Source organism: Phalacrocorax aristotelis, chromosome 3, assembly GCF_949628215.1.
Source record: "Phalacrocorax aristotelis chromosome 3, bGulAri2.1, whole genome shotgun sequence".
Classification (NCBI taxonomy): domain Eukaryota; kingdom Metazoa; phylum Chordata; class Aves; order Suliformes; family Phalacrocoracidae; genus Phalacrocorax; species Phalacrocorax aristotelis.
Window position 1 is genome coordinate 60,039,297 of NC_134278.1, and position 27,410 is coordinate 60,066,706.

Genomic DNA, 27,410 nt, shown 5'->3' on the forward strand with positions numbered 1-27,410 from the left:
TGCAGTTTTTGCATTTAGTCACATTCCACCTGAACATGCTATGTTAATTTACCATAACTGAAGACAACAACTCACGATATTGGATATCCTTTATTTTCATCTACTTCCATTTTACCAGCACACTGCTGGACACTACAGAGAACATCTGCTTGGTTTCGATTAATGCTGGCAGATTCTTACCTTGGGTTGCAATGTAGTGACTTGGTCTCTGATATCCCTAAAACAGCAATATAAGTTGGTTTGAGTACCATATTACTAACAGAGAAGGGAAAATAAAAGCATAAGGGTACTACAGAATTCTTATCTCTAGACAACGTTTTCTGAACAAACCAATATTTAAAAGCAGCATGAAGCTCAAAACCTAAAAAAACAGTTAATACTGAAAAGGTTCGAATGACAACAGATAAAATGGAAATAAGAACATCTGACTTGAACAGACATTGTAGTATACAGGAAGGAGTATTCTAGACAGGTCCCTTGGGCCTAAAAATTAGTCCTCTGTTGACATTATCTCCACAGCTGAATACACTGGGGCACATATTTAAATTTTAGTAAAAACTGCCTTTGCCCCCAAATTATCCCAACTCATCCAGTATGAAAAAATACACACCTTTTGTCTTCCAAATAGACAATTATTTTAAGGCACAAAGAGTAATGCACCTGAGCCAGAAATAATGGGGACGGAGAAGGACACTGGTGTGTGCACAGAATCAAGGTCCTACTGCAGTGGAACCTTCTGTAAATTATTTTGCGCTACTGCACGAAGTATGCATCAGTTATATTGGACTTGATACGCACAAGTATATACACACACATATACATATATAGATAGGTAACCCTACGTGATTAAGACTTTCCAGTTAGCTGGGTCTATGCCAATGGTAGTGGTACTGTACAGCATTAATCGTCTGCATAAAAACTACAAAACAAAGAAACTTTGCTCTTGAGGACATAATTCAGAATATACTTTGACCAGTGCCAGCAACATTAGCTACAAAGAGGAAGGAAACTTTAGTGTTGCTGGACAAGACAATACAGCATTCCACAATGTGTAAATGTTGAAGAAATAACTCCAATTATTTTCTAGGATACAGTTTTGTTAGGCCACTTGAATAAAGTCTTGCATGACAGGGGAGCACAAGTCCTTGGATTCCTGCTATTCACAAGATGCTACTAAAGCAAAGGATTTCAGTGTACCCAAGGAGTTTATACCCTTTTCCACAGACTGCTTCATTATCCTGTCTACAGTGAGGGCACGTTCTCTGGGGTTTATGAAAAAACTTCTGAGTTTTTCACAAAACTTACTCTTGGCTTTACAAGAGACCAAGATTGCATCAAATGACAAAAAAAATTTCTCCTGGCGTCCTTAATATCAAGCCCCAGCTTCAAATTACGAAAGTGGAACCTACGCTACGCTGTTTTACAGTCAGTAATGCTTTCCAGAAGAAGGTAGAAGTGTCACTTTAAAATTTCAAAGTGTCAGTTTTAACTTGTAGCTTTCCTGTCTGGTTATAATGAGATTCAATTTACTCCTAAATAAGAGAAACAATGTCCTTGTGGAACTGGAATTATTACAAATCTGGGAGACTTTTCTTGTTTAAGGCCCCAGGCAAAATATCATAGGCTAACACTTCACAGAGACTGCTGTGTAAAAATACCAAAATAAAAAGACAGCGATATACCTGGAGGTAAACCTTTATATAGTGGGAAGTTGAGAGGGTCTTAAATAATTTATCAACTAACTGTGGACAGGTAAAATTAGTAAGGTGCAATAATAAAGGAAAGTAACCAAAGCCATGTATTTTAAAAACACTTGTCCTAGCTATTCCAGTATCTTTCAAATTACTTTGGAATTACTTTGAATACAGCAAAATTTTTATTCCTAAGGTGTTAATTGGATAAAAGCTGTATTTTGTTAATCAAAACACCTGGCAGAATGTGTTCAAATTTCCTGTTTGTATTTGGTTTCTTTTTAAATTTATAATTTAATTTGTATCTTAATCAAACCATGGATTTTCAAACGTTAGAAGTTTTCTGCAGAAGCAAGGAAATTTCTACTGTGTTAAAATAATGTTTTACATATATATATATGTTTGTGTATATACTTTGTAATACCTAAATTAGCACCTTAAGACAAATGTCAGCTAAATATTGTTTGTCTAAATTGCTGTTAAAAGCCGTGCCCCTCCCCAGACCATTATCCCTCCCTTTCTGCCAAACATATTACAACTACTTCACAGGTATGTTTTCAGACGACTACAGTACAGAATACTATGCAGCTTCTCACATATAAATGGGAAAGGGAAAAGAAAAGCTAGTGGCCAAATTCATCACCATTAAAAAAAAAAGTGAACAGCAAATTCTCTTTAACAGACAGGATCAGCTGAGTTATCTAATAATATCCAACTATATTCAGAGCTATGTTAAAAGGCTAAATTATCTTCTCAAAACAGGTACAAAAAAATATTCACACAAAAGGAAATTTTTTAAAGGAACAGATGACACAGATGAGGCATGCATAGTTATCAAGTGATAAAAATAGAATAGGAAAGTAATTAATAACAATATCTATATTAAATATTTACAATAGGATGCTGTTATTCACATATAGTGGTACTTACATCCCTGTACAGCCAAATCTACAGCCCAAACCAAAGTCAGATGTGAAAGAAAGCACAACAATGTCAGTGAGTACTAGGACGTAGAACAAGGAAAGTGTACATTTTGTTCTTAATAAAAGAAAGCTTTCAATATATTTGTAGGCATAACATGCAATAGTTTCACATAGAGAAGCTGGCAAATTGAGAGGGAGAAAGCTGTGCAATCCACTCACATCTATGTAGTTGGCATTAATGTAATCTGAAGATGGATCATCTTCAACAGGTTGCAAAATCACCCTGGAGTGGTCATCTGTAAAAACCAAGTGGTTACGGTGCCTTTGTGAAATGTGATTTTTAAGTAAGATATTATGGTAAGTCATCTAGAAAACCCAAATCAGCTGGCATAAGTGCCTCAGAATTTGCAGTCCTTAAGCCGTAAGTGTTTACACAGATTTACAAAGAACCATTTAGTCTGAGGTCTCCGATTACTTCAAATGCTTTCACTAAACTTCATTAAGTGTAGCTGAAAAGTATCACACCGTTACATGCGGTTAAAAAGACACAAAGAAACCAGGTTACTTTCTCAAAGTCCCTTTCAAAATCAGCTCCACTGATGGTAATCTAGAAAACCGAAAATCCTGATTACTGTTTCCTTACTTCTGACCCCAGCCCGCTTAGGTTCATATTGAGACTTTAAAAATGTAAGTTAGCGATGGTTAGCAATGCACTTCGGATCTGACGAAGAGGTAACTCTACCCGTTCAGGGGCTTCTCCGATAGCTTCATTCCCGCATGTTCGATCACATTTGTAAAGCAGTTACAAATTGCATTATCCCAGGGGATGAATCTAAACTACTGAAACTTTATGCCTAAAGACAAGAGACAGAACCCTCCGATTTTAGTCACGTCTCAGTTTCACACAACTGCTATTCGGGTGTATCAGCTATAAATCACATAAAGCAGAAAAGTTTTGAAGCTGTCAGATTTACCTGAAAAAAATTATAACTGTAGAAATCTGCCACAAAATTAACATCCAAATAAGCGCTAGCTTGTCGCTGTTATACGCTTACCACTGCTTGCACAACAGAGACGCAAATGCGAAATTCAGCCTGAGTTATAAGAGGAAGAAAGTTGAACTGTGACGAACAAAAAAAAAGTGCTGGAAAAGGCACTGTCCTCCTTCTCCGCTTGGGGTGTCAAGCAGCTATGCCACCGGAGACTTGTAAAGAAAGAGAGAACATGGCACGAGTAACACACGACGATGGCTACTGCTCAAGCCAAGCACACTGATACTCACATGCTATAATGTTTCCATAGCGGTTCTTTGTTCTGTTTTGATCCTTCTTAGCGACATCCCAAGAAGCTGACTGCCCCTCAAAGAAACTCTATAAATAAAAATGTTCCGAAAGAAAACATTCTGACCATTAATTTATCTCCAAAAGTAACAGTTTAAAAGAACTGCCCTACTATTAAGTAAGCTCAGCTTTGCTTGTCCGCTCTGGTCACCCAGATGGCATCATGGTATAGAAATATATCTACAGACGAAGATAGGCTCTCTACAGGTCTGTGACTGCTATGGGTCAATGGGTGGCTCACTGAGGGACTCCAGAGGGATTTCAAATCCTGGAATTGTTGGAAGGCTAAACTTCCTCGTACATCCCTGCTATGGAGGAACAACAGTAAGCTGAGAAAACACAGGAAGGCCGATCACCCTTCTTACAAGACACCATAATACGTAGCCTGTTTACTACAGCCTTACATTGCTTTCCTCATAGTGCTTAGTAAAATGGCTTTTTTTCCTACAGAGCCATTAGGAAACCTCCTCTGCATATGTTTATTGTTCATGTTGTTTTTCCTCATATCCCTCCCTCTAGCCACTATAAAAATTATTTGACATTTTGGAACTTTTCTTAAGGATCTGCTCTTTCAATAGTGATAGAAGCAGCTTTTTTTTTTTCCCTCCTTGGCTTTTTCTTCATTGCCCGTAGATATTTTACAGCTGTTGCAGGACTATGCTATTCTCTTACCCTGACCTAGGTAAGTTACCTCCAGAAAGTACACAGTAGCCATGGAAACAAAACTTTAATGCACACTCAGAAGCCCAAGCCAGGGCAAAGATGTCATGTATGGTAATAGAAGTACCAACAAGTAGGAAAACACCTGATGTGGCATCAGGGACCACCCTCCTCCCCAGCAGTGGTTGAGACTTGGGTTTAGCCCTGAAGTTAGGCAGAGCATAACGAAACGTATTTAAGTAAAAGAGAGGAAGAGAGAATAATATTCTTTTAAAAACCGCATATTTATTTATTCCAGTTCTTATGTTACAGTAGAGACAGCTGCAGAAAGGAGAGAAGGTTGAAAACTGAGTCAGAAGAGATTACTTACTTAGAGAAAACTCATTTGAAACCTAGCTGTATTGCATGCGACCTTGTCAGTACCATTCCCATCTTTACTGTGTGTCCTGCCTGATATTCTAATCCCAAAGAATCACAACAGATTCAGAGATCAGAGGCAAAATGAATCTGTACTCATCATCTACCTCCAGTGCTGAGAATTTTTTGCTTCCATTTTAACGTTAAAGTTGTAAGTAGACATGCTCAGGCAGGTCTAATTAGAACTTCAAGAAGTTACTACCCTCTGCACGTCTTTACTGCTTCTCAGCTGGAGTTTAGTCCCAGTACTGCCCTACTGAAATGCTATAACAAATCATGAGAGTGCTTCCAGTTGGTGCTTCTCGCAAAACCAGCCAGGTTAAATCTTCACTTTAACCTAATCCAGGAGATCTGCACTGGCTCGGAAAACTCACATAACTAATTACAGCATTTCAACTAAGAAGCAGCGACAAAAGGGTGGCAACTTCTTACAACATGCCAAAAAGATTCTGCAGGGCATGTCTTCTTATGTCCTAGAGGATACAGATAGTGTTTTTTCCAGGCACTTCTAATGGCTCAAACCACTGGATTCCACTCACTATTTCACTTTTGCATTACATATACAGGAATCTTACGCCTGCTTATCTTTATCTTTCACTGAAACCCATGACATTTAGCTGCATCCTTCTGCAATGCAATGCAAACAAAAGGCTGACCCTTTCAAATGGACTTTTCCTAGCAAAAACCCACCACTGAAGATCTCACCTCATACTCCTCTTTAAATCCATAGCTGTCAGAGGTCTTCATTAGGTTAATATGCTGCAGCAGATCAGCCACCCTGATAGCAGGGTGCAGCTGCCCAGTCTGGTATGGGGATTCTGTGCCTTCACAGAGGTAACGAGGGACATCCAGGAGCCGGCTGGACTCTGCTGTCGCGCTGTGATTTTCATCTGTATTTACAAGAAATCAATGCATTAGGTACCTGTGGGGCAATAACACCTGCTGCTATACATATCAGCACCTACTTTCAACCTCTTCCTTCAAAAACATGTCTAATTTCTGAGAACGCAAAGCACACACTCTCCAGCACATAAATAGTCTGAAGTACATAAAGGAATTTTGACTCCAAACACATACAAAAGTTTGCAATCTTTCACCCCGCAATAAAGATGTCTGAAGGGCATTTTATTTGAAGCTACAAAACTTTATGACATTAATGTACTTGGAAACTCCAGCCTCTATCAACCACAGTAACTTTTTTAATGGGTAACATGTATCAGCAAAGCTACACCTTAAACAATAAATTAGAATAACTCTCTAGTGGCATCAGCACATCATTTGTCTAAAGCCAAGCAACAGTAAATTGAGACCCCAGTAAAAAAAGAGAAGCAATTACGCTACCAATTCACAACACTACCTCCATTTGGGAAGATGAATCAGCACTTCAGAGTGGACATTCTAACTCAGGTCTTTTAGTAGAGAAATGAAACTGTTGAGTGTGCTGATTTCACTGCAGGTTTTGCGCTGTATAAACAAAGAAATCCCCTCTAATGCCCTATGTTACACCAATTCTCTTATCAAAACCAAAAGTCAAAGCTGTGCGAAGTGATCACATTTAGTCAATCCCGTCTGTGAAATATCTTTTTTTAAATTAGCAATCAGCAGTTCAAATGAATTTAGAGAGGAAGAAAAATTCTAACTGAAACCTTTTGGAAAGTAGCTACCGAAATGAGAGGTGGGTAGCCAACCCCTCCTACAATTCTTTGAAATCAGTTTACCATTTTCCTTGCAAAGGATCTAGATTAGGAAGTGAAACACACTAGGGAAAAAATGACCTCACCAAGGGCTGGATTTTCTACAATTCCACGAAAATGCAAACCCTGTTAATGCCTTCTGAAATGAGATCTCCTAGTAAGAAACATGATTCTTTGAACTGTCACACAAGTTGCTAATTTCAGTACATTTATGGCTCACTAAACTGCCTAATAATGTGAGTGACATGCAGCAGTCACTTTTCATTGTAGTGTTACCCATGTTAAATCATACACAGTTCAAACCACCTCAGGATTTGCAGTTCTCCCCATTCCTTGCAGTATACTTACCAGTAATAGGCACTTTAACCCATTGAAGCAGCAAAAAACAATAAGTGAACAGAACATAAGAGATTTATTTCAGGATTATATTAGAAAATGACTAAAAGAAAATGACATTAAAAGTTGTTAAAGCTTCAAAATAGGTAACAATGAAAGCTGTTTTAAAAATATAAGGGCCACATTATTATGCCATCAATGTAATGATAGGGACTTGAGAAAAGGAAAATTGTCATACTAACTTAGTGCTAATGTACACAGAATGGAGGGTAGCATTCATAACCTATCCATGAAGAAAAAGAAACCTAGTACTGCTACAAAGTAAGAAGAGTTTCATATAAAATAACATGTTCTATAATTTAGAGCCCATAAAATTTTGCTCATCTCTAAATGAAACAGAGGAAAACTGTTTTGTGATGCTGGGCCAAGCAAGGGCTACATGGAGATGGAGCAGGCCAAATGATCTCGTTCCAAAGGAGCAAGCTTACGGGTACCCAACCGCTTCTACATGGCGTGCGCAAAAGCTTGCCTACTTCTCTCCACTATTTCAGTCCATGCAAAGAAAAATATTACCTCTGCCAACTAGCATTGCTTTGCTTATACCAGGAGAGCATCATGCCCAAAATACCATTAACAGTAGATGAAAATGCAGGCAGGAACTATTAAACCGTTCTTCAATAATTCCCGTGTCCTCACTGTTCACAGCTGCCCACGCTGGTGTCTGCCACTATGTAGTGGCAACACATTGACCCTTGAAATATGCTTATAGCCCAAATGAGCTATTAGGAATAGCTTGACAAGCATTACCAGATAGTATCTATGTAGCTTGTAAGTGCCTGAAATAAAGCTAAAAGATACAAGATCTTAGAAGAATTTCAGGAAAAGACTTATTTTCCGTAAATCCATTCATCTAATTTTGCGAAGTAGTTAGAACTACTGAGTCTGCCCCTTTGTTCCTTCACTACCCCTCATAAACTTCTTAAACCACCTGGTTAGGTTTCCTTGAGCCCAAAGTGTAGCATCTAACCGCTCTGATAGTTATACACTTTCTAAGACACTACTGTAGTCAAGAGAATGGCATTTGCAACATTATCAGAGGGAAACAGGCAGAATATGACTTGATAAATCTCCCACATGGTGAGCATAGACCAGCTTGACAAAGACCAAAGACTACTCACAAATAGTGATTTGCTGTCAGTCTCAGAAGACACTTTACATGAAGATCTGCAAAGGTTCCTCCTGGGTATACTCTCTATCAATATTTTTAGCCACAACTTGCATAATGGGATAGAAAATACCCTGACAGTATGAGCAGAGGGCACTGAGCAGTAAGGCACCAGCAAGCACTTCACAAGTACAGGATCAGATTTCAAAGTTAACTTGGATTATTTGGGAGACAATCAACGAAGTGAATTAAACAGTGAATGCAGCATACTGTGTGTAGGAAAGGGAAGTCAAATAGATAACTACGAAATGGATTAATGGACTGGATAATAACAACTGGGATTTTAGCAGGTAACTCCATACAAGTCAGCAACATGAATGCAATAAAAAGGACAAAATACAGTTCAGGTAGCAGAACACTACATGTAGGGCATAGGGGTACCTATTCCACTCAGCTTAGCATTGAGACTTTGAAGAACTGTACCTGATTTGGGGCACCACAATTTAAAAATCTGACCTATGAGTTGGGAAGTGTTCAGAGGAAAAGAATGATAACAAGTTTAGAAGACATCAGCTACAAGACAATGAGAGAAAGAACGGGGTTTAGCTCAACTAGAAGAGAGAGAATTGAGGACACATGAGCCTTTCAATGGGTAAAAGACTATTTTAAAAGGACAGGATTGTGTCAGTTCTCCATATTTTCTGAGTCTCTCATAAGGAAATGGCTCAATTCACAGCAAGGAGGATGTAGTCTAGATGAGTCTAGTTAGGAAAAACTAGGAATGAGCAGTAATAATACTCAGTAGAAACAACCAGCAGGTAGTAACTAATACTCAGTTAGAAAATTGAGCTTTGGGTTCCAAATAATACTATATGGAGCTGAACTTCATTTTCACTTGGGAGGAGCGAGGCACTGGAACATGCCACTACAAAAGTAAAATTCCCTTCACTACAGATTTTTAAAACACAATAGACAATCAATTGTCAGAAACAGTCTATACTGTAGGTATAATGTCCTATGTCAAAACACAGGAGGGATTAAACTGTCCCCAGGTCCCTTTAACCTTTACCTCTAGAAATCTAATCTTCCACCTCAGTTTATGTTCATGTCTACTTCCTGATATTTGTATTTTATCCTAAAATAACCTCAGCAACTGACTGAAACTCAGTACTGCACACTGTGTTTATCAAACCAAGGTCTTGGATACAAATTATACTTTTATCTCTGTATTTTTTTAAAAAAAAAAACACACTAAAACGTACATTCGGTGTTAGATACGACATAGAAGTAAGCAGCCTGGCTGCTCCCAACATCTGTTCTTCTTTTTAAAGTAAATACAAAGTTGAAAAACTCACTAGTTAAGGTCAATTGAAAAATATAATTAATACAGGATACAAGAATATTTGTACAGAACCTATAGACAAAGTTGTCCTTGGATATTTTGGAAGTTCTTCCCTCTTCTACTTTTCATTCTTATTACTTACTTAGAAAATCAAGCTTTGGGTACCAAATAATACTAATATGGATCTGAATTTTATTTTTATGTATCTCTTAAGAGATACATAGTTCTAGTTTCACACGTCAGTTCATTGGAACTCAGTTTGAATGCTCCGGGGAGAAGAGTTTTAGATTTTGCATGTACCTATTTCCTCATTTACTCTTCAGTTGGCACTGACTATGAATAACTTCTTAATGAGAACATAAAGTAATTTTTTTTCTAAAAGCAGTGGCAGTTTAATTCTGAATTGATAAACCGAGTGTAGAGTTATTTTCTGACCACAGCATAGCTATCTTTTACATGAAACGAGCTGTTCCAATGTTCAGCCATGCAAGGAGACAAAACTCATGCAGGAATGGATAATGAAGGACTAGGGTCCTCACCTAGCACAGCTGTCGGCACAAGTGGATCATTGGGCACTGTAATAAAACAAAGCTCATGAAGAAACACATCACCCTCAATTTGTCTATTTTTAAGAATAAAAAAATATACTTCAGAGTATAACCGAGTGATAACTCAACCCCATTAATTTTGTTACAACAGAAGAAAAGAATGAATAGAGAGTTCCAGAAAGCATCCTGAATAAAAGAGGAATGAAAGGCATAGATTTTGGACTTCAGAAATGTAATGATAAAGGCAAAGAGATTCTTACTGAAATGAAATAAAGATGACATTACATGCAATTTAGTTTTCGAAAAGGCTCCTCCTTGACTACTGTTCTTTTGCTTCACAATAAAGGCTCACTTTCACAGAACCAACTCCTTTCCTTTTAAACCCATCCTTTCATGTAATACTTGAATAGCTCACCTCAAAATAAAATGTTATTTCTTTAAAGTCTTCCAGGTAATTTAAAAAATTATATACATATTCACAGTTAATAGCTATTTTTTAACATGCAATGCCAGAGTTCTTGATCCTAATAAGCACAGGAAAATCACAGCTACACAGATGCAGATGTATGAATAAAATTCATAGAATTTTATCATTCTATCGCAACTAGAACCATGCAAAAACAAATGCGCTGTTTTGGACAGAAATGGCGGATCCAGAATTTGGTTTTGTTCCAATCTGGAACAAAAATTTAAAATATCAACTGCTCTGTGACAGAATTGAACTCCACTTCTCAAGCAATCTGCCTAAAAGTTTGTCACATAGCAAAAAAACCTGGAAGCTTTGAAGGTTCTTTGCCTCAGCACAGACAATGGTCAGGAGAACTGAATCCTCCAACACCCAAAAAATCGCATAGCTAGGACGCTGGAAAACAGCAATGCCAAACTTCTTTGCCAACCAGCCAGGACAGCTGTGGTGGCTGGGGTTCATGGGCTCTTGGCGTCGTGTCAATGCACCTGGAAGTCTGCCCAAGTGCCTGGCAGCCCTGGCTCACTGTAGGTTCCTGATGGATACTTTGCCTCGGATCCACCATAAATAAGTCCAAATCAAACCTGCCTCCAGCAATTTCAATGCCAGTAAGATATCAAACTTTGGAGAATTTTCAAACAGTTCCAGCCAAAACTGTGTAGAAGAACTCACAGGCTGATACTGAACTCCCATTTATAATTGGTTACGAGACACTTAAAATGTTAGCACTCTCCACTTCGGTAAAATTCAATAAACTGAGCAATAAACCCTCCTCCAAAATCCATTTCCCTTATAACAATCAGGAAAAAGCTTAAGAGCCTTAAGGGTTGTATGTTGCTCAAGCATGGTAAGCAGCATGGGAGGCACGAGAAGGGAGACAGAGCGCCATTCCCAAAAGATGGCAATTCAGAATTGGCTCACACTGCTCAGATCTGCTTAAAGCCAAGCCACAAGTCCATGTGGCCTTGAGAAGGTCAGGCTCCTGCCAGCTCCACGGCAGAACTGTGTCCCTTTAGTAATTTACACACTAGTTTTGAGATATTCAGAGTCTGTGCAGTATTTTGCTTCTGTGCAAGGCATAGTGCAGATGCTGGGAGGCAGGCATGGACAGTGGTAGCTGTAACCCAGACACTTAACGATCAGAAACCCAGACACCAAACTTTGTCAAAACCAGACAGTTTGGCAAGTCTACAAAAAGGGAATACAAATATAGTGCAACTCTGCAGATATATTAACAAGCGTGTTCCTAAACTTCACAAACAGCAGTGAAAATTGTCGATGTTTCCTTCTGTTATAATGTCCTTACTGCCAAAAGAAATAAATTAACTTGGACTTCACGTTATTATTCATTACAGACATGGTGTTATGCAGTAATATTTAACATGTTGGTATTAAATATCCTCATGACAGAAAACTCAATTTCAGATTTTAAATGAGACATTCGAGAAGCGTAATATTTTCCCTAGAACAAATATCAACGCATACTGACAGTACATGTAAATATTTAAATAACTGGTCACATACCAGTGAGGATAACATACGAACATCCCTATTTAACCTTTGGGTTTAGCAGTGTTCCTAGAAAACCCTGGCACTTAAAAAAATTTTCCTTAAAAAGCAGAATTGTGTTCCGTGTTCCTATATTCACCTACACTCCAGAGTATCTGTCACTGTTGTACTTACATCTGGGGCTGAAGTTATGAGAGTCCATAAATGTGATTGAAAGGGGATCCTCTGCATGCAGGGTGCTCTGGTCAGCGTAACTCCTATCCATCGCGTTCACCATGTGTGTCATCTCCTGGCGGGTGGTCCCCATGGCATCCTTGCGCTTCTTTGCAAGTTTGCTGCCCAGCCAAAAAAAAAAACCCAAACCACCTTAATATTGGATGAACACTGATGTCTACAGCAATCATTATCTATGATCCTTAGTGACTGGAAAGTTCGGCTGATTTTCCTGTGTACAACTTTTGCAGCGTGAAATTGATAAAACCACGCACCCTGCCATGAAAGAGTCGTGACCGTGCACTTTTTGTACACACACAAATGCTGTAATAGAAGTGCTAACTTCTGTACCCTGGCAAGATATTTTTTTCCTGCAGAGTAATTACACTAATATAAACAAATTAGAGAATATAATTACATTTTAACTGAAATGATAAATAAGAAGCATCTGTGCATGCAGTTTTATCAACCATCTTCATTTAAATCTGTGTTTTGATTTTATAAATGGATAATTCATTTCCCTTGCTTGCCTTGTTAGGAAGAAATCATTTAACCTTCTAAATTACTTTGTTAGTCAAAAACCCTATGAAATAACAAAAGAAACATAATTATTCGATATGGATTCATATTACCTTTTCTATTAAAAGTTGTTCTTTGCATTCAGTACACAAGATACAACATGATACCACACTTCGCTCCTGACACTGAACTCTGGTTCTTTAAGAAACAAGCAAAACCCCCCTCACCACTCTACCTTTTCACGCAGTTTGGGAACATCTTAAATTTTGACATTAATAGTCTTATACTCTGAACGTATCAGAATTAAACAGCAACCTAATCTGTAAAACTAAACCCCACAAATTAACAGCCAATGCCCTTAAAGTGCACGCTTCGGAAGTATCTCTCAATTCTTTCCTTTTAATGAAGAACTGGAGATGATTTTCACTGTCTCCAGAAGTCAGATGGAAGCAGACAATATATTTTAATTATCACTTAAAGCCTACTACTCTTAAAGCATATATCTAAAGTAGTAGGAAATAGGCAGAGCAGCGTGAAGTGCACCTTGGTTCTGCAGGAACCTGTGATATACATTAGACTGTTTGAAATCTCCCTGTTTTCATCTGAAGCTGTAACTGCAGTATAACAGATAGCCAACCTCCTTATTTGGATAAATCTGACACCACATGGGAGAGACACAATCATCACTGAAAATACTGGGTTCTTGAAAACGTATGTTTAAAACACAGCTTAGCTTTACAAACTTTTTCTGCATAAAATATCATCAAATATCCTGGTAACGGTTTAGACAGTGTTTATCTTATATTTCTCTGAATAAAACGACTGCTTGCTCTTCCTCTGCTCTCTGATAACTTTTAATATTCTGTGCCTCACAGTTAACAGTAGACAAAAAGAATATGAACATAAATTACCCATAAATTCACTTACGTCCTGAGAACATCCACTGGAAAGGACCTACACCACTCTCTAGGGCAGGGAGCATTTAATGTTTTTGCATATTTAAGAAAACGTTAGAGGATTGTTTCTTAAGGTAATAGTCTTTGTTCACAGTGAGAGGCCGCCAAGTCGGGTGTAGGTGGACAAAGCACTGCTGAGAATAACAAAGATTCTTTTACTTATCAGACTCATCTCCGTATTCTTGTGTGTGTGTGTGAGTCCCTTCCTTTTCCCCATTCACAGATAGGTTAGTTGCAAAATTGCTTCTCAATAACCCCCTCACTAATAGAAATCCCAAAGGTGGTCTCTAAACCTATAATTTTTTCATCAAACCCTTGTGGTGTACATGAGGGTTCTGTGTTTATCAGTTGTTCAGTGAAAACTAAAAAAACAGTGACAGTTGGATGTCCTCCCTAAAATGCTTTATTTTACACATTTATAAATTCCAGAGAGGTGGTAGCCACCCCACCCCTGGAAACATCCAAGGTCAGGTAGGACGGCGCTCTGAGCAACCTGATCTTGTTGAAGATGTCCCTGCTCACTGCAGGGGGTTTGGACTAGATGATCTCTAAAGGTCACTTCCACCTAATCATTCTATGATTCTATATTCATATTGACTTAAGAAAAGTTGGTTTAAATGATACTCTGGTGGAACAAATGAAGACCACTATAACTTCCAGAAGTAAAACTGCCTGGGCTTTATAACTGGTTCCCGATACTATCAAAGCTTACACAAAAGTGTGTAAGCATTTCTAGTTCCGACTAGTTTTTTAAGTTTCAAAGCCTTTCAGATAGTCACTATACACTGAAGATTGCCTTTTTCAAACACCACCTCAAAAATGGAACAAAAAGACTATTATATCTCATCTCTAGACTATATTAAGCCCTTCTTTGAAGCATCACTTTGTAATAAAACTTGCTAGCTATGCTAAATAAATCAACAGCTATTAAGGCTTTCAAGTTATTAGCTTATTACAGTAGCTACTTTCTAATTCTTATGCTCTGCTTCAACTCCTAAAAAGGCCCATTGTGTTGTAGCACTGCAACCCAAAGCTGCTGGGAAATGGGAGGACAGCTTTATTGTTCAACGGCTCCTGGCTCCCGCGGGGTTTGACTTCTTTTTCCTTTCTTTTTTTTCCTTCCCTGACTAGGCTAAAGGCACATGCAATCTATGCTTCAGGAGAGCTAAGCAAATCATTAGGTTAAAGTACTCGAGACTGACAGAAAGTGTAAATGTTTCTCATTATCTGCTAAAGGATCCAGTTGGGTGAACCTGCACAGGTGGGTGTTTCAGTGGGAGCTGGAGGGGAAAAGTGCTCCATCATAGGATGAAACCGTGCAGTTAATTATCTCGAGTTGAAGCAATTGTTATTTAACAAGGAAATTATAATTTGTCACAATAAACCGGAGAATGGCAGTTAGCTAAGCCAGCTTAGCTTTTTATTTTTAAGTTTCTTTAAAGAAGTCAAGTAATCTGCTTAAAAATGCAGAAGAGCATCATTATCAGACACCAACGGTTCATCAAAGCGCTTGAGTGCATTCTTAGATCCCCTCTGAAGTCAAGGGCTTTATGCACTTATTTAACATTAAGAATGTGCGTAATGGCTTTGCTCCATCACAGGCAAAACTGCTGCAGCCCTCACAAAAACTCATGTGGTCAACACATATTTAAAAAAAAGTCAATTTTGCTTCAATGAAGCAAAATTTTATGCAAACCAATGTCATAAAGTAAGATCCACACTTTGAAATGTGTACGCAAAGTACCTTCCAAGCAACAGATGCAGGCCACTTCACAAAAAATATTTCTGTAAAAAAAAGAAGGTTGGTACCACAGAGGCAGACGTGTTGTTCTGCCATTGGTAGTGCGCAGGCCTGTTTTCGAAGGTCTGGCATCTGCCTACAATCTGCATAGGAAAAGCGGTGCAGAGGATCACTCCTGAACTGATATACTAAGAAGAACAATTTGTGGTTTACAAGCACAGTTGCCTAGCTAGGAAATGGGAAAAGAGGTTTTTTCCTTAGTGTGATGTGCTGCTGTGAATCATAATGCAAATTAAATTATGATTACAATAAACGAAAATGATAGTTATGGGAAAAACTGTAGCAAAAAGCAAAAGTCTCAATATACATTTAGAAATACAATATCCCTTTAAAAAAAAACAAGGTAAGAATAACAGGAACAATGATACAAGTGACTTTTCAGGCCTGAGAATAAAGAAAGGTAATGATCAATAAAGCTTTAGGAAAATTATAGAGACTGTTTTTCTTTTTTAAAAAGGGATACTGCATCTTTGAAACATGTAAAATAGTAAGTCACCCGTATTCTACTTACAGATAGTAGGAGTAAGAATAGTAGCTCCTCCTGGCAAGCAAATCACAGACAGTGGAAAAAGAGAAGCAATGGTGAATGAAAAGCGTGACTCTGTCACATTCAATAAAGCAGAGAAATGTGCGTTTAAAAAAAAAAACTGAAAAATTCATGTTTCTTTGGTTAGCATTTCAACTTGCTCATGCACAAACTAGCCTTACTTTGCCATGCAATTAAAAAAAATACACTAGCATATAAAAATGATTTGTTTTTTCAAAAGATCACTTGAGAAAATTACATGCTGAGATTTCATTTCTTGCCAAAAAATTTGAAAATTAAATGGATTGTGTATTTTCAACATGCAGTTCAGCATAATATAATGATTACCACCTAGATGTCATGACAAATGAACAGCTGTGTACAAATCTTGTGCAGTAAATATGCTTTTTACTTTTCAGTTACAAAATCTAAAGATTGCATTAATAAATAACATTTAATCAGAAAACAAATTTCATGTCATTCATTTTAACATCTTTATCGGTACACAGGTGTATACATATATGTTTGTATGCGTACTCTATGTAGCTATATGAGTACACACGTTTTAGAGAATACACGTTTACAACAGATATGTGTGTACTGACATATACACCACACATTTCCTGAATGCAAACATATGTTTTCTATTTTAGAATCTTACAATTGGAAATGTTGATGTAGTCATGCTAAGCATTAGAAATATGGAAGGTAAACAAATGGAAGGAAATGAAGGACATTTGGAAATATTCCAACAACGACTTACAAAATAAAAATGGCATTGCTTGTTAAAGATGCAGTATCCCTTTTCTTAGTCAGTTTGATTACTCCAGTAAAACTCTCTAAGAGCCGTTAAGAGCTTCATTCGGGAAAACTTCAAACTAATTTGCACAAAATGATCAGGCAAAGCCTAAAACATCTCAAGCTCATGAACAAAACTGCTTAGTACTCCATCTTTCAATAAACTGCAATGCTGCGTTTAATCAGATTGAGATAGCGATGGCTGTGCGTACGACTTAATAAACCAATGAAAATGCAGAAACCATTTTTTTAATTGACTTTTCCCATGTAATAAGCTGTGGTCAATTCAGGTACCAAAAGGGATACTACATAATGGATCACTGAATACGTACACTACAGAAGATGATTCAAACGGATTGGTTTTCACTCCCACCACAAGTAAGTGAAGTGTGTTTATGTACGTGTGAATGTGTCAGGGTTTTTACAGCTGTTCCTGGCTTCATTACATGAATTGCCCTGATTCACTAGATGGACTGAATTAACTCAGGTATACAGAGGTTTTCTATGCTTTTTGTAAGAGACCTTGACTAAAGCTGGTATTAAAAGAACCCTGCCCATTTTCCCTAAGGGCGGGGCGGGGGGGGGGAATGGCACACCTATAACATATGCGATAGACAACCAATTAAACTATCATGATGAAAAATTGCCAAACATTAAAGATTCATTAAACAGGTTTATTTCTCACCTATTTTGAATACAAAATAGTGCAGGAGTTTAGAAATGTTATGTGCTTTAGAATGATGATCAAGTATCATTCCTAAGAGGGTACTGCCTTCACAGGTTCAGAGGAAGGAAAGGGGGGAAAAAGGGGAAATTTTAAAATATCATTTCACGGACATAATTAACTTACTTCCATCAAACAATTCAACAGTGAAAATACGAGTCTAAAAGGACTCTGAATGCAAGGGGTAAAAAGAATAGGAAAAATGAACACATGGAATATTAAGCTTTTTTATTATTATTATTATTACCTGCAAAACTAGTCAATCCCATCTGGAACTGGCTGACGTTAGATAGTGGTAGACAGTCTCTCTCACACGCACACACGTGCACACACACAGAGTCTTCTATTAAATATAAGGGGACCACTGCCACACGCACTGAGAAGATGGTACTCCCCAGCACATACCTTGCAATAGAGCTATAAAAAGAGATTTCTTCCTGAAAGCTGATTCTTTTTTTTCAAAAGTTGTGTAACTAAAGAAAATTGGCTGACTGTATGTCTTTTTTTGCATATGATGAGTTGGACCTTTTGCATATGTGTTAATTCTCAACCACAGAGGTAAACAACAGAGAAAAGTAAAAGCACTTTTGGGGAAAATCACGTATGTAGCTAACTAACACAGAACACTATAAGCATACCTAATGTTTCTAATGCAGACGTTTCTTCTCCAAGTTATATATCTCCAGGGATAATAGTGAAGAGGCAATAAATTAAAAAAATCTAATGCAAACCAGTAATTACAACATATAGAATGATCTTAGGTACAATTTAAACTTTTTTCTTAATCTTTAAAAATAATAGCAAGCTGTATTTCAGAGGAACATTCGCAACATTTACAAATACACTTTTCATTAAGACTTCTGCAAAAGGCAAGGGAACGCAATGCACAAACCACCTGAAGACAAAAGTCTTGTTCTACCCAAGAGAAATAAGCTTGTGCCCTGTGAAGGGGACCTGCCAGGGAGGGGGTGCACAGAAAGAGAGGAATGAGTTTTGATGCTATAACTACAACTTTATAGAGCCATATTATGAACTTTTATGCCAGGTTACAAGAGCTGCATCCGCTGGGAAGTCGAGACTTTTATAAACTGACCGAGCAACAGGAGTGGCACGATTTACTACAGGTAGGAGCGTTTGGATGCGGGGTTAGCGTTGTACAACGCCAGAAGATGGCGATGTTGCTTACTGTCTAAGAAAGCACTAACAAAATTAAAATTCATTCAAATTAATACACTTTTGAACAATTTCATGCACTAAGGACTCACTAGATAATTTTACAGTGATGTGGTGTGATTTTAAGAAAAAACTCCAGGTTTACAAGAGCATAAATAAAGGTATAAAATTACATTATTTTGCAAGTTGGATAATGTACAGATACAAATAACTCATTAGAGCTTCATATAGGAAATCAAATTCATTAGGTGATTACAACCTGAAAAGTGCAGTAAGTTATTTCTTTTTTCTTAATAAATAAAAAAAAAGACACCATGAATTTCAATTCTATCCATTTTAATATTCTGTACCTTACTCTAACTGCAACTTAAAACTACTTGGAAATAAGTAAGTATAAGAAAATATATAGCTATTGGATCCTGAATACAAAGTAATCGTCTCTTTAAACATCATAAGAATCACAGCAAAAACAACAGAAAACAGAAAACTCATCCAAAAGCTGATGTGAGCTACTGGTCCTTAAACTTTTTTTTTTAAATGACCTGTAAAAAATACCCCTTTAAAAGTTATTGTTGTTTGAAACGTAGAGAAAAAAAAAAAAAAAGAAGAGGGATCAGCACAGATCATTTTCTTACCTCTTTTTGACGATCAATACGACGACAAGGAGAAGCAGGATGAATACCAGAATTCCAGCACTTATTCCTGCTATCTTCACCACTCGGTCTGTTTGTTTAGCTGGATCTGGAATCACCTCAGGTTCTTCTGTTGCTGCTGCTAACGAATCAAAAAAGAAACTGCTTAAACGTGTAAGCACTAGAGACATGAAAATCATCACTGGAGATCATTTCCAAATGTGTGTGTGTGTGTGTGTTAATACAGTAGCCAAAAATATAGATACATGCATTGTAAATTTATACACCCCCACATATGTATATAGATACACTACTACACTACAAGTTTCAATCTATACGCCATAAAATTTGCAACACCGAGTATATGACTATATATGTGTATATACAGGTAATCTGTAATTTCATGTGTACAGGAGAGTGCAGATTTATCTGGATTTTCAAACAAGTTACTGCATTACAAAGCAGAAGTATGTTTTTAAAGAGACAATCTATCAACTAAATCACCATTACTTCTTTTGCTGTTATTTTTTCAGGCACTAAATACGGAATATTTAACATGAACGAGGGAGATTACAGAATTCACACACAGTAAATTAAACTCTCTTTTCCAAGATGCAGCCAGTACCCTAAAATCTAGTCCTCCTCTCCTTCACCCAATTTCAGTCCACCTTTGTATATTAATTCACCTTACAGCATCTGGCCTGGGATCTGCATTGTACCGGGAATTTTGATTCTCTAAATAAGGCCATTCACATAGCCAAGCCTAAAGTCAGCAGTAGTTTTATTTCTGTTTATAGGCCCTGAAAAAAAAAATTGCTGTTCTATACAGAGATGAAACGACTCTGTAACACAGCTGAGTGGGCTGAGGCCACGGGTTACAGCAGAGAGGAAAACAGAATATATATGAAGGCGCGCAGCCATTCGGTCTGCACCTCTTTGCATCACAGCCAGGCGAACAAAAGATCAGGAACATGGGGTTTTTCAGCCTGGCAAAAATATAAAAAAATAAAAATAGGTTTCAGCCAAGGGTAAAATGCCATGAGGTGTCTACCTACAAAATAGGAAATGGCTCTTTAGCTCTCTAGTTCTTACTTTCTAAGTATCTGGCTTTGCACTTTGCCTGTCCTCTGCTCACAGACATGGATGGGCACATGTGCTTGCTTTCTCTCTTTGACCCTTCTTCTGTCACTCTCCAGCCAGCATGCAGCATACGCCTCTTAACCTCTCCCCCCTCATCACAGCTGCACATGGAGTAGTTACAAGCTGTTGGTATCATCACGCCTATATCATTACACAGAAAATGTATTTTCCTCTGGAACTAGGATGCTTCTCAACAGACCACCAAAACAAGCAGAACAAAAAATGAGGCAAAGCCACACCAGAGAAGACTAACATTCCCCTGAACATCTGCTCCATAGGCCTTTCAGCAAGCCAGTGTAGTCAGTACCAGGGATAATTGGTATCTAATAGCTTCTGGCTTTAACCATGTTACTCGGAGCATTTCTGTTCGGGTACCATGTCCAGGAACCCATATTATCTTTTGAGGGAAGGATCATGCTGTTGTTTAAAATCACTCTTTATTACTTGTTTCTGTACCCTCCACCTCAGCAGTATCTGGATCACTTACTAACAACTTACTGTCAGAACAACCTTCTGAGTTAGCAACATGCTCTCTTCTGGACACCCATGTGAGAGCTAGGCAGACAGTGCGAGATCTGGCAGTGCTTTAATCATAAAACTTAATCACCATCATAAGACTTCATCATCATAATCATCTCTCTCCCCTACAGCTTGAATTCTATCTGCTGAGAAATACTAAATGCTTCCTCCTTTGTGTAAATACATGCCTGCATGCACACTTGCATAAATAACCTGCGTGGACTCAATACTATATGTTCTGTTTGTACTATGTGTGCTGTTGAGGTGTCTAGGGGTAAAAGTCAGAATCAGGTAAGTGGCGTGTGTATGTGTAGCTGCGTACACACAACACATACACAAACTAGAATTAATGCCAGATACACATATGATGCTGCCTAAGAGAAGAAACAAGGGGGATGATGACTTCTGAGGTGGAACGGGACGAAAAAGGTGTTTGAGATTCTCATTGCTTAAAATGAATCAACTCCCAGTCTACTGTTAGCCGGGCTGGATATGACAAACACGAATGAACAGCTGATAAGCAGTAAAGCCAAAAGGCCAATCAGTAGAGCTAAAAGGCCAATCAAAGCTAAAAGATAAATGGCTTTATATGCCAACGGGAAAAAAAACTCACATTTGCTGTGTGGGATACTGAGAAACAGCAAGGATGTGGAAAGGGTAGAGAGGGGAGCACGTAGGAGTGGGATAGTCACTGTGCCTGGAATCACCATGAGTACAATGTGGGCACAGCTGGGTAGCTCTGACCTAGCAAAGGTAAGAACTATTCAAGCTGCAAAAAAACTAAGGCTTGAGCAAAAGATTTAGTTGTTTGGCTAGAGATTTAAGGCCAGGTCTTTGAGAGATTTCAAAATATGAATCACAAGGATTGGATGTGACCTGAAGACGCACTTCAAAAGTTGAAGGCTCAAAAATACATCCAAAAGTACAGGCTTTGAGCCTTGATCAGGATGGTGGTATTTTCATAGAAGTATTAGTGAGAGATGTGAGAGTAAAGAAAAAGAGACCTGTCTCACACTTCCCTGGAGAAAGATAGGACCTTTATTGCTTCACAGAGCAAGCTGCAATACAGGTGCTTCTCAGAGTCATGTTTAAAATTATTGCTTGGCCACTCACAATGTTAATTCATTCAGAAAAGTTATGTTAGAGAAACAGCTATACACTTCTCAGAAAATCTGAAGGAAAGGTTACTGAGAGGATTTACATATTCACCTAATTTAGGTGCTGGTGTTTTATTATATATTCTGTAAGAAATGATTGAGTTTGGATCATCAGCAGCTGTTCAAAATGCAGCTCTCTGTCCAAGTTTCTAGAACAGTGGAAAGCCAGGAGGATATCAACTGCTTGTCCATTTATTCTGGTTTCCTGACACTAAGGGGTTTGAAGTAAGAGACAGTAACTCATTCCATGAACTTTAATACTGCTTACAAGATAAAGCTGCTGCCCACTAAAAATGTACCCCAGAGTCCTAAATTAGTGGAGAAAAATTATTTTGAATAGTCATAGACTAATCAAGCATATAACCAGTGGTTGAGCCTCCTATATCCAAAATGCTAAAATCTATGGACAAAACACTACCTCTCTCCCCAGTATCAAAACAGGGAAATTACTTCCAACTTAAATGAAGCCAGGATTATTATATGTACTTTTCCAGCAACAGATAATACATGCATTCTCTAGACTAAATGTTACATTTGGGGACTATGTGAAAGCAATTATATATATAAATCACACTGTAATCTATTATTTATGTGTATGTACATTGCATGCAATAAAGTATATTATTTTGAGGAAGCCATTCAATGTAGCATAGAATCATTTAATGAAACTTATGAATTTGAAAGTATTTCATATTACTTATGTTTTAATTTTGATATTTCAAAGTGTATTGTAATAAGCACATGAGCTTACACATATATAATCAAAGGACAAAAACAGAAACCATGTGCCGTATGAGTATGTGTTAAGCTTGCGTGTGTACAAGTCAGTGTCTCCTGGTTGCTGATTGCACAAGGACTACAGCAACAAGAACATTCTGCTTACTCTGAGAATTGCTCTCTCTACCCTCTAGACTACAAGACTGTCAGAATTTTTCTTTCTCTGAAGTGGCTCTTCTATAGGCTGAACTGCTGGTTTTGCCAAACAAAACAACTCAACTCACCAAAGCTTCACCAAGGGCAAATCTTGCCTAACCAACCTAATGGCCTTCTGTGATGGAGTGATTACGTCAATGGACAAAGGAAGAGCTACTGAAGAACCTATCTGGACTTCTGTAAGCCTTTGACAGTCGTCCCCCCCAACCAATCCAATCTAATTTGGAGAGATACGCTAATTAAAAATTGAATTATTTTGATAATTGGAGTTAACAAGGTAAAAATATTCTAAAATTATTTAAGTTACAACACCACCTGCTTTACTAATTCCTAACATTCCTTTCTAGTGATCTAGTCCTGCAATCCTTTCTTACATCTTGAATGGCAGGCTCTGTTAAAAGGTAATTTATCCATTTCTAAAAGAACCTTGTGTGGTAACAGCTTGATGATCATACAAAAATGGACTCTCTATTGGTTACTAATTTCTTTGGCCACCCTTACTCTAACAGACCTTCAATTGAGTGTTAATTTTTACAATATCCTTACATATTACTATATTTTTCACAATTTGACCTTGTAAGTCTAAGAAGAGATAATCCTACAGTTTTCAACCAGTGCAAACTCACCTTGCATAAAATTCACAAGAAAGAGTTTCTGATCTGAAACAGAGAGTTAGCTACAATTCTTCCCCCCTGTAAGAATAGCTGCCTATACAGAAGATTTATGAGCTAGACTGAGAGGATGACACTGGATTTAGCAACTTATCCACTCACCTTTCTTCTGAACTAACGAAGAGTAACTGCAATCATATTCCACAGTCCCATTCACAAAGTTCATAAAGTAACTTGATCCAGTGATTCTGGCTCTGCACATTGCCAGTGATAGTCACCATATAAGAAGTAGTTTTCCTTGTTTTCACAGACACTTAAGGACAATATTCAATTGTTTGACTTCCATGATCAATAGCATGAAGTGCAACTGTGAACAGCACTAAATTAGACTAGGATTACTAACACTTTCAGAGACAATAAAATTCTAAACAGTTGGTGAGGTAGAGCCCACCTTATTCTCACAATTTCCTGATGTACTTAATTCCTCTATATTTTTTATCTTGTTTTTAACCAAATACACCTAAAAATCCAACACCCACTTCTAAAATTGAATGTATGCATAATATTCATACTTAATTCTTGAAGTATACCGTGGCATAAGGAATCCAGTCACGGCACATATTGCTTTCCTGTCTTCTCCTTCCTTCTGTGGCTCAAAATTTACACACAGCCTTGCAAAATTGTCAGAGAATTTATGAGACTCAGCACAAAATCTATTCACCTATACCTTCCTAAGGAGATGGTGCTGGAATCAAGATAATGATATTCTACTCGCTCATCCAAACAAAATTATTCAAGCAGAAAATTCTGGTAGGATTTTGCACGGCTGCTTGTATGGCACCACTCAGAGAACAGCCAGCCTTCTTAAAGACAGCTTTTAAATCAGAGGTTTTGAACAAGATTTTATACGTAACCTTCTCACCATACTATTTGACTCTCTTAACATTCACAGCATTTTATGCTGGGTTTCCTTTGTGTGAGCAAGGGAAGAACTCTGTTTTATGCATGATTAAAGCTGCTATTTTATTACACTGCATTTTCTTTGAATGTTAATTTCTGTTTGTGGCAGATCTTTGGATTCTGACAAACTGGTGTTATGGCTGCAGAGCTTGATATTCAAAACAGCTCTGCTCGAGATAATCTGTTCTGTACCTTTGTTATGTGGCATTCAAAAACTTTTAATTAAAACCAGGAATGACGTCTGAATGAGTTCAACAAGGTAATATCAGGATAACATCAAATGAAACTGGAGTTCCAGCCAGCTCTGGCGGTATGTCAGTCTACCACCTGAGAAAAGGACTCTTTGAGAAACTAAGTGAGATTCTCTGATGAGTATTTTGTTTCAGACTGCTCTGCCCTGCGTTTTAATCATCTACCCAGAAAGACCGTTCTGTCTCCATCAGTTTTGTTTTGTTACTGCTTTGCTAGAATCATAATCATTGTGCAATTAAGGAAATTTTCAGAAGTCTGAAAGTTAATTAATAAATTCAAGCTCAGAGAGAGAAGATCCATAACCCCTTTTAGCTTAATTATATTAAAAAAAAGTCTCAGATGATTCTGTTTGATGAAAACACTTGAATGTGCTTTTGCAGGGATGGGGGAAATGGGATGTGCAACTTGTTCCAGCAAACTATACACATGATTCACGAGGTCCTACAGATTCCTTCATGGAAGTCAGTTTGGTACACTGTTGGCATCTTGTTACAATTTTTCTTTTTCAGGCTGAAAGGTGGGGATACATTTACTGGGAAAGGAGCTTCTCTTTTGGAGTACAGCTTCCGGGAGATGAAGGCATGCCAGAAATTCATTAGAGTTTGGGTACATCTAAGCTGTTGCTTCCAGGACTCTAAATTACAGCTCTGTAGGGTAGCATTATTAAAAATAAAAATTGTATTTGATTATGAACTGAAAACGTGATTCCCCAAGCTGTATTTTGAAGTGCCAGGTTCATCCCTATCACCATGGTAACCACGGTCCACAGCTGCCCCAAGGAGAAGCACTTAACAGGCTCTGCCGGTGAAAATGGGGATGCCCAGCACCACCAGCCTCTTCTCCACACCCATCCTGAAAGATGAGGGTAGTGAAGCGACACTTAGATATAATCTGCTGCCTCACTTTGCGTTGCAACATACTGCGCCCATCTTTGTCCTTACATGTGTCCTTTGCCAGGGGAAAGGGGGAGGTGTTACAGAAGGTACCAGCTATGCCCAACAGAGGGGGGTCCTGAAGGCTCCAAAGCTTTGTGATATTATAAATTAAGCCCTTGTACAAAAAAATTTAGATACCACTGTTCTCCACATGAAAGGTCACTACTGCAGAAACGGGTAGAGACACTGTTTCCAGGCCCCTACGGTTCCTTCTGAAAGAGCTTTTTGATCCCTCTCAAAGGATGGCTTACATGCAAAAATGAAATAAATACAGCTTTAGGCTAACCTCTAGTCAGATTTGGGATTGTATAAGATCACAGAATCATAGAATGTCCTGAGTTGGAAGGGACCCACAAGGATCATCAAGTCCAACTCCCGTCCCTGCACAGGACAACCCCAAATTCACACCATGTCTCTGAGGGCGTTGTCCAAGCACTTCCTGAATATCATCAGGCTCGATGCCGTGACTGCCTCCCCGGGGAGCCTGTTCCAGTGCTCCACCACCCTCTACGGGAAGAACCTTTTCCTAACACCCAACATAACCCTCCCCTGGCACGTCTTCCTGCCATTCCCTCGGGTCCTGTCGTTGATCACCAGAGAGAAGAGATCAGCATCTGCCCCTCCTCCTCCCTTGTGAGGAAGCTGCAGACCACGATGAGGTCTGCCCTCAGTCTCTTCTTCTCTAGGCTGAACAAACCAAGTGATATAGCTGCTCCTCATACAGCTTCCCCTCTAAACCCTTCACCAACTTCGTGGCCCTCTGGACACTCTCTAGTAGCTTTACATCCTTAATGTACTGTGGCGCCCAAAACTGCACACAGCACTCGAGGTGAGGCCGCACCAGCGCAGAGCAGAGCAGGACAATCCCCTCCCTCAACCGACTGCAATGCAGGGCTTGATGTACCCCAGGGCACGGTTGGTCCTCTTGGCTGCCAGGGCACACTGTCGGCTCATGTTCAACTTGCCGTCGCCCAGAGCCCCCAGGTCCCTCCCTGCAGAGCTGCTCTCCAGCCCCTCGTTCCCCAGTCTGTATGCGCATCCAGGGCTGCCGTGCCCCAGGTGCAAAATCCAGCACTTGGCCTTGTTAAGCTTCATACGGTTGGTGATTGCCCAGCTCTCTAATTTGTCTAGATCTCTCTGCAGGGCCTCTCTGCCCTCAAGAGTGTCAACAGCTCCTCCCAATTTTGTGTCACCAGCAAACTTAATCAGTATTCCTTCCAGCCCTGCATCCAAGTCATTTATGAAGACATTAAAGGGTAATGGCCCTACCATGGATCCCTGCGGAACCCCGCTAGTGACTGGACACCAGCCTGATGTGACGCCATCTACTACGACCCTTTAAGCCTGACCCATCAGCCGATTGCTCACCCACGGCATTACGTGTTTATCCAGCTGCATGCTGGACATTTTGTCCAGGAGGATACTGCGAGAGACAGTATCAAAAGATTTACTGAAATCCAAAAAGATTAC

General features: G+C 38.6%; 1 protein-coding gene across 5 annotated transcripts in view; it reads right to left on the reverse strand.

Moving 5' to 3' along the window:
- PTPRK (protein tyrosine phosphatase receptor type K) overlaps positions 1-27,410 on the reverse strand; it is a 420,549-nt gene that overhangs the window by 18,388 nt on the left and 374,751 nt on the right. Inside the window, exons 14-20 of one of the 5 annotated variants that reach the window (XM_075087593.1) lie at positions 19,437-19,575; positions 12,266-12,426; positions 10,108-10,143; positions 5,737-5,921; positions 3,897-3,984; positions 2,834-2,910; positions 181-217 (exon numbers count right to left, since the gene is read on the reverse strand). In XM_075087593.1, coding sequence (XP_074943694.1) covers positions 181-217; positions 2,834-2,910; positions 3,897-3,984; positions 5,737-5,921; positions 10,108-10,143; positions 12,266-12,426; positions 19,437-19,575 — 723 coding nt within the window. Of the gene's footprint in view, positions 1-180; positions 218-2,833; positions 2,911-3,896; positions 3,985-4,879; positions 4,936-5,736; positions 5,922-10,107; positions 10,144-12,265; positions 12,427-19,436; positions 19,576-27,410 lie in introns of those variants that run through there. The other 4 variants (XM_075087590.1, XM_075087592.1, XM_075087591.1 and 1 more) reach the window with 4 other exon arrangements.